Raw genomic sequence first — 8,473 nt, 5'->3', positions numbered from 1 at the left:
CCAAATTCTTGATATCCTGGAGCGCTGGAGCGTCCAAAGTAAAGCCATGCCAGTGGCAGATGCACCCAACAACTTGTTAACCAAATTCTCGCAATCTGTCATGACAATTGATAAGGATATTGTTGAGACCTCTATCCTTAGCCCATTGTAGTGCATGGCGACCTGCCTCTTGTACAGCCGAATTGTCTTCTTATCCCAGGAGCCATCAATATAAATCACCGTGTCGTGTGTCATGAAATCATTTCTCCCTATGCTTATATAGAGGTAGCCTGGAGGATACGGGATATCTTCTCCATTCTCCGAATTACCACTATTTTGGTGATTGTAAACCTTCATTTGAGTACGTGCTTCAACATAGTTTTGAGCAATTTCTTGCACTTTACCGGAAGAGCCATCAATAGTCCTCTTGTTCCTAGTCGCTAGAACATAGTGCATTCTTGCACTTCGAGAACCATCCTTGATATGAAATAGCAGGATACATCCATAAATCCAATGTTGCAATGGAGTAGATCCATCATTTACAGAGCGAATTGCCAAGGGTGTTTGTAGCCAGGCCAATTTCACAATATTACGAAATGAAAAACATGTTGAGAATCTTCAAGAGTGATCCACAAGTATTAGATGATTAAGATGTATGTCAAACTTCTCCAGACTTAACTTATACGAATTATAACAAAGATACGAAGTATGTATCTACTAAATAAGAAGAAAATGCGATCAAGCCTTGTGGGTTATCAACAACCCCAATTTTGAAGGTTGGGCCTCATTTTATCACTCATGGTTGTGTTGCTAGCCCACTACTATTTTTGGGTGTTGAGTTGTTGACACTTCTATTTTAGTTTCCTCCTTTCACTTCCCACTAAAAAAGGGTGTTCTCTTCATTTGATTTTCACTGATCTAAACTTATTTTAACTTACCTAAACTTATCTTAACTTATTAAAACTTATTTTAGTTGTAATTTGTACTTCCTTATCAAAACTTATTAAACCAAAATTAAACTTATCTGAACTTAATAAGTAAAAATAAGGTGAACAGAACAGACCCATAGCCTTCCTAATGATAGCAAAGAAATCTGTACTATACCAGTTAAACATGATCAGGCACAATATTCTTACCGATAACAGATCCAGAATTCCTGATGAATGGAGAAACTAAACTGGAAAGTGTTAGAAACATGAGTATGCTGTAGCAGCAACTAAAAGCAGATTTGAAAATTTTAAAAGTGCAAGAAAATCATAATATCTAAACTTCAATCATGATCATCTCAGCAAAGTAAAGGGTGAGCTAAAAGGGCTTTCCCCAAGGGACAAACAAGAATATGGAAAAGCTAAAGGCCACCACAGATTGTGAGCATCATCAGAAATCATCATCCTCTTCCTCGGCAATGTGCTTAGCAAGTTCTTGCTCTTGCTGCTGCCTTTCCCTTCTCTTCTCGGCACTTTCCTTTTCTTTGTGCGAGTTAGGTGGGTACCGTAGAGCCCGTACTGCTTCGTTGTGCATGTTCAGACAGAAAGCAATTCTAGAATCAAAGGCAGACTGTGGCTCAGTTGTTGAGTAGATATCACCAGTCTCCTTTGATAACATCCAACCGTTTGCATGATCTAATGTGGCATCTATTGCACCATCACGAATAGCCTTGGCCACAATACTCTCAGCATCAGCAACAGGGTTGGGAGAATCTAATCTCAGCTTTTTAGCAACATCTGCAAGGGAGATGCAAGAATAGGAGATGCTAATGTTTCTCAACCCAGTCCTAATGACGTTGTGGCGCAGACGGACAATCAAATTGTGAGTTCGATCCTTGTCAAAAGTAGAAGAGAACTTTTCAGTAACTCCTCTGAACAGCTCCAAGTCACCAATACGAACAGCCTACAAACCCATCACCAACACTAGATTATCAGCATTAAATTAGAATTGAGAAAATATAAAGTTGCTTAAAAATGATCTTTGCAGGTTTAAGGCAATGAGAATAAATGCTGCAAATAAAATCATATTCATTAAACATACATTTGTAAGCTCAAAGTACGGACGCAAGGCCTTCTCCATCCCTTTCTGCATAAACATTGTTCTCTCAGGTATTTCCCCTAGCAGTAATCGCACTATCACAGCCCATTTGTTGCACTGAATCCTGAAACCACGGGCTGCAATAGGTGCTTTCCTAGCGGCCTGAAGAAGGCTCTCTTTTGCATCAGTATACTCCAACTGAATTGTCTGGATCTTTCCAACGTAGAAGAGATGTCGACAATGCTGCAACAAAAAAATTAATTTGATGAATTAGACTGGAATCATCACAAGACAATAAGCACTTGTAAGAGAAAAATGCAGTAGTCGGTGAAAAAGAAGACAACAGAAGAAGATAATGGTGCATACTTGACCAGAAATACCCCCATAATTGAACCACAAAATGACCCAGGATAAGTAATTATACCGCATAATAAGGTATAACATTGTAATAAAATTCCATTCATACAAGCAAAACCAGAGAGCCAAATAAAAATGGGTAAAACATATTACAGTACAACCCCAATAAAGATGCGGTGCTCAAAGAAAAACTTGACAGGTGTTAAACAAAAGAGGCCAGGCGCATGATACTCTCAACAATGTAAAGAACTTTCCGAACAAAAGTAATGCTAGAAAGTAACAAAACTACATGCAACTTTTTTTACAGAGAGAGTAAAAAAGCAACTTCATGAAACTACCCTCCTTACACTAAATAATCAATTTTGCCTTCAATTTCCGGAAGTCTGAAACATTAAGAGTGATTAGATAGAAAATGACAACATTAATATAGGATTAAATTTTTTAACTTTTGCAACAGCCAACATCACTTTTACAGATTTGAGATAAAATTATCAAATCAACTTCTCATATTATTAGAAGAGCAGGTACAAAATGTGAAACGACAAAGGATCACAGATTTCTTAGTGAAAATACTGCTTTACTACACTAGTGCATAAGAAATCATAGAAAGACATTACTAGCGTTGCAGGTAATAGAGAATACCTGCTGATTGGAATGAGCCCCAAAACTAGGTGCCTTGGACCTCAGCTTTTCAGCCTGATCATACAAGTTGTAATGGAGGTAATTGCGAAGCAGAAGGTTCAGAAGTGTTTCCTGCAGCATAGATAAATCACATGTAATTCAAACTCTCAGCATATAAATCATATTATGAATATATATAATCCTCATTGACCGCATACAAACCTGACCAAGCTCATCATGGTGCAATGTAGCCAGCCGATGCAAGGTGAGGAGTTCACTGGAGCAGAAAAGTATTAGATTAAAGCGCTAAAGCAGAAGCACAACAAAATCAATAACTTTATGAAACATATTTCTTGATTGCCTGTGTACATTAGGGTTAATCTTATATCAATACAAGATATTAAGGCAAATAGCAATTCTGAGCCTACCCACGGATTTCAGCAAGATCACCAGTGAGCTCATAGCTCAATGAATAGAAAGAATACAATTTGGATGCCAGCACATCAGCAACCCTTCTTTTCAATGATTTTAAACGAGCAATGCTTGCAGAAGCACAAGATTTAGCCTGAACATTTTCAGAGTTAGCTTGAAACAAATATGACAATGAAGAGTACAAAAATAGTTTTTGGAACAGAGCACACCTCATTGTGCATTTTCTGATCAATTAGAAACAACAAGACAATCAAGTAACAGAAGATTTCCAGCTCTGGTAAAGTGCTTTTCCCTGAAGGTTGCACAGCAGATGTTGCAGTATCAACTTCCATCTCCTGTTCACCTCCCTAAAACCAATGTTATGATAACAAGTTAGGATTTCTGAGTTGGAAAACCATAGCTGTAAGCAGCATCAGAACTAAAATTTGCATGCAAGTTATAAGAGAACCTGAAGCAACAATTTCCTAGTAACTAGTAAGATTGTTCCAATTAAGTTTTTTACAAATCCATATCATAAACTCCACACACAAGTTCGATCTGAAAACAAATGTAGAGGTAGAGTAAATAAGATGCAATGCATCATATATGTCTACTGCTGCCTTTAGTATCCGATCCCTCACAATAAATGAGCTTTGAAAGAAAGTACTCAATGAAGAAAGATGGATAACACGTACTTCTATAGCTTTCAACAGAGCAGGATAAGACTTCTCCTTTAAAAGGCTTACTACCCCCCACCCTCTCTCTAATTGACAAGGATTGGGATAATTGCAGCCTATCAAACACGACTTTGCTAACTCCACTGCAGCAATTTAAGCCATAATCATGCAGACCAAAAGATACTCGAGATACAACTTAGGATACTGGACCCACTCTGAGCCTCAGCCTTCAGACATGGGATATCTCTCTTATCTATGAACAGCATTCCAATTCACTTCTACGATTTTCAAACCAGCCACTCACACAAGTTGGATAGACAGCCTAAATTCATACAACAGAACTTCAATTAATGAAGAGGAAGAAGAGAGAATTAAAGGCTTAAATTTTCAGCAAGGAACAATATGGAGAGAGCCTTTGTCAGCACCCAAGTACTAGCCAACCTTGCAGGTATACATGTACTTGGCAGGAAGACACTATCAAGAGGAAGAGAGGATTGCTTTATAAAAATAAATAATATATATTAGATTCCCACCACCCCAATTCCATGATTCCATCACTTAACAGGGTGAGTTACATCATTCAAAGACCAGAACCTAGAAATCCAAAGACTATACGCAGACATCAGGGCCAACAACTCAGAAAGAGGAGAATTTGACAAGCAAGAGATTTATTGCATGGAAGGTATATTCTTGTCATGTACAACAAGAAATTTTCTTGAGTTAAGATTTTTCTTATTGCCTATAATATATTCACCCTATCAGCAAGATTACACCCTCTTAACAAGTTTTCATAACAGTTATTTTAGTTAAAGATTATGTCACTATTCTTGATGCTTTAAAAGACCTCATCAATTGTCTATAGATATATGAGCCTTAAATGATTATATAACCCTCATGTAACATGTAGTTTGGATCAAAAGGCGACTAAGAGCTTGCACATGATTACCACATATCTCATTCGAACACAATAATTACTTATTCTAAAGCAACAAAATTCTCATTTGCAGGTCCACAGCAAAAGATGAACTGATCTTGCAACTACAAAGATTTTTATTTTTTTAGTTCCAGACCAAATTTGACAACATGAAGGACAAAGCCACTTCAGTGCTTCCATCACAGATTCACACTATTACTCACCATCATAAACAATTTTACGAGTTCTTAATAATTCTTCCTTAACTCCATGTTCCTAGAGTAATATTTCATGACAAGCTGCTTTTCATGCTCTATAAGGAAGATTGCTAACTACATTGCCCCAATACTATTGATTTTAGTAAGGAAGATCTCACACCTAACGGCACTAACCCGATCTTATACTTGTTTTTGAAAATCACGGCTTGGGCACACCTAGGCACTTGGTGAATCGATACAGAGAAAATAGCATCGAACTAGAAAAGGCAAGCGCAATACAAAATACAAGCTAAGGTACGCACCGGAGCTGCCTTTTGTGCAGACGCACACAAGTGAGATTTTCAGTCCAAACCAGGATTTACCCATTTCTCATTTATCTTGTAATTATTCATTTGTAAGCTTTACTCCAAATTCCAATCAAAAACAAAAAAGTTCACAATAAATGATTACTTCCCAATTCACAATACAAATATAACAGGAAATCTGTCTTCCTTGTTTCAATTCTGCATTATAATCAAATAAACGTTACCTTGGGAAGAAATGCGGAGATCCTTCCATGAGCCTCGGAACCGGGAGAAAGAGCGTAATCAAGGAAGAAATGCAACACACGGGCCGTGAGCTTATGACGAACACCAAAGGTAAGGCGGATTGCACGAGAAATCCGACGAGCCTCTTTGGTATAAGAACCCGTCTCCAATAACGACGCAATCTCCTTCAAATCTGCAACAAATCATGTTCAGAACAATCAAAACCCTAAAATTTGGGCAAAATTCAACGAAACATAAATCAAAATCGGAGTGATGGAATTAGGAAATACGCTTCAAAGTAGGCGGATCGACTGAAGAGAGAGAATTTGAGTGGGGTTGAGTATCCTTCATTTCCACATCTTGAGTCATTTTATCGCCGATTTTAACTGTTGCGAAGGATGAAATTGCAGTAAATTAATGCGACAAGATATTGAATGAAGGAAACTGGAATGAAATTGATGAGTTTGTACCTGAATCAGTTGAAATTGGGAGAAAATGTTAGGGTTTGGAGCTTGGAAATTTAGTCGCTTATGCTTCAGTAATTCCTTTCTTCCTCTGCAAGAAGCTCAATGACGCTGAAGCGGCTTTTCTTTTTCCTTTTGTTGGCAAAATTATACGGCTGTTTTTCACTCTCCCCCAACTTTGTTTGACTTTTTATTATTTTTAATAATCCAAACTTTAATATGAATTTACTTCTAATAGTCTCAATCAGTCATAAAACTTGTTATAACAAATCACCTAACACGTGTTAGGACATGATTGGTCAAAAAAAAAATTTAAAAATAAAAATTAAAAATAAAACTTTATAAGAATCAAAAATTATAAAAAATAAAAAAATAAAAAAACCTATAATTAAGGGTTCGTTTGGCATTGCTGCGGTTTTCTATTTTTTGGTTTTTTGTTTTTTAAAAGTATGTGATATATGTCCCAAAATGAATCAAAAATTATTTAAACTTATTAAAAACATGATTATTTTAAAAATTGACAACTGAAAAGTGGAAACACCTTTTTCTTGTTTCCTTTTTTGGTTTTTGGTTTTCAAAAAAACAGAAAACTAAAAACCAAAAATGATGCCAAACAAGCCATAATAATCTTGTTTAAGGTTAATATGATTATAATTCAAATGATCGCGAATAATAGTTTTATTTGTGCATTAATATTCAACCAACATAGATTAAACAGGTTTAGGGTTAATCCTAATAATTGCATGTTAGTCAGAAAGCGCATATGAATACGAGAAGAATAAAGTAGAGGCCTATTGTTAGGGCAGGTTCTTTCTCTTTTAGATTGGATTTGTACCTTCATCCTCGAACTTCTAGTCTTTGTTCCAGACCTATTGGAGTTAACGATCCAGAGATCGTTAAGGGGTGTAACCTTCACCCTGTAAACGGTTTACAAGTTCCTAAAACTTGTTGGCGACTCTTTTGCTCTAGCTTCCTTCCCTTTGGACGCCATCATGCTTAAGTGTATGGTCAAAGTGGGTTTCAAGTTTGGGGTAATGCTTGAAATATTCCCTACACCTCCACATGATCATTGAGCTGTAGGTAAAACCCGGTTTGGGTCTAGTTTAGTTATTTGGCCGTAACTTCCTCATTATTCATCGGAATTGGGCTTATAATATATCGTTAAAAAGGTCTTTTCAATCCCCATCCAACTACACCATTATTGGACCCTTACCATGGATCAAACTAAACTAGACTGGACATTTTCATAAGTAGAGTAAGAAAATAAATGTTTTGGAAAACAGAAAGAAGTATTTTATTAAAACGACCGCATCATAAGACATATCACACTTTCACTTCATTCGATAATCATTGACGTGAAAGATATTCATCACTAGGTTTGGTTTTTGGGGAAACACAATTAGGTGTCTACACTTATCAATATTAACTTTCTAGCCAGATGCCCTTTCATAATAAGTACTAATAATATCAGTGACAACAGATGATTTTTGGAGAGTAGCTTTTGCAAGCAGTAAGCTGCCATCGCAAAAAATAGATGAGAAACTCTAGAAGCTCCAGCTCCATGACAAACACGGACCTCTTTAATCTTTCGCCGCTCTTGACAGAAGAGAAGAGAAGAAAAAGCATCCGTACACAGCATGAACAAGTACGGAGAAATAGGATCACCCTGACGGAGTCCCCTCGAGGTATGAACATCACCCGTAATCACCCCCATTCACCTTAAAAGAAAAGGAGACACTAGCCAAACAATCCATGATTTTATTTACCCAGTCCATAAAAAAACGAGCCTTAACATTACCTTCTCAAGAAAAACTCATTCCACCCTATCATATGCTTTCATCATATCAAGTTTACGGTCAATGGAACCATCACTTCCTTCCCCCTTTTTCTACATAGAGTGGAAAATTTCAAACGCAACCAAAGCATTTTCTGTTATAAGTCGCCTCGTGACAAAAGCACTCTGATTAACCGATATAATATCATTCAACAAAGTTTTAAGTTTATTAGCCAATGTTTTTGATATAATTTTATATAGAACATTACAGCAACTAATCAGTAGAAAGTCTATCATCCGCTTAGGCTCCTTATATTTTGGGATCAAGACCCCAATGCACGTTTTATTAATTAGAAAGGGTAGTTATGACTAAAAAGGATGGTTAAAGAATTGCAAGGATGAGAATTTGAAGTGCTGTAAATGAAAGTTGAAAAACAATTATACATAAGATTTATATCCTTCGTCCTTAAATAATGTTTTCCTTAAAAATAAAAATATCATGTCTTC

The 8,473-nt window shown here is 36.6% G+C and overlaps 1 protein-coding gene across 1 annotated transcript; it reads right to left on the bottom strand.

The window, feature by feature from the left end:
• Window positions 1-1,057: 1,057 nt before the first annotated feature.
• LOC145597963 (putative 26S proteasome non-ATPase regulatory subunit 3) lies at window positions 1,058-6,344 on the bottom strand. The gene is made up of 9 exons (XM_081654246.1): window positions 6,199-6,344; window positions 6,019-6,114; window positions 5,731-5,921; window positions 3,624-3,761; window positions 3,411-3,547; window positions 3,205-3,259; window positions 3,004-3,114; window positions 2,008-2,247; window positions 1,058-1,869 (listed from the first exon to the last, which is right to left on the bottom strand). Exons 2-9 carry the CDS (start codon window positions 6,095-6,097, stop codon window positions 1,357-1,359), a joined length of 1,464 nt encoding a protein of 487 aa, XP_081510372.1. The 5' UTR covers window positions 6,098-6,114; window positions 6,199-6,344; the 3' UTR covers window positions 1,058-1,356.
• Window positions 6,345-8,473: the final 2,129 nt, after the last annotated feature.

This window comes from Chenopodium album, chromosome 2 (assembly GCF_948465745.1).
Source record: "Chenopodium album chromosome 2, dcCheAlbu1.1, whole genome shotgun sequence".
Classification (NCBI taxonomy): Eukaryota; Viridiplantae; Streptophyta; class Magnoliopsida; order Caryophyllales; family Amaranthaceae; genus Chenopodium; species Chenopodium album.
Note: the sequence above shows the minus strand (reverse complement) of the source record. Positions and strands in the feature narration are given on the sequence as shown.

Bases quoted from the DNA above. Each gene is read 5' to 3' on its own strand.
- LOC145597963 (XM_081654246.1), bottom strand. From the start codon at position 6,097: ATGACTCAAGATGTGGAAATGAAGGATACTCAACCCCACTCAAATTCT. The intron at 3,260-3,410 runs GTAGGCTCAGAA...TTTCTGCTCCAG, and splicing joins GATCTTGCTGAAATCCGTGG to TGAACTCCTCACCTTGCATC. The intron at 2,248-3,003 runs GTATTCTCTATT...TTTTTGTTGCAG, and splicing joins GGGCTCATTCCAATCAGCAG to CATTGTCGACATCTCTTCTA.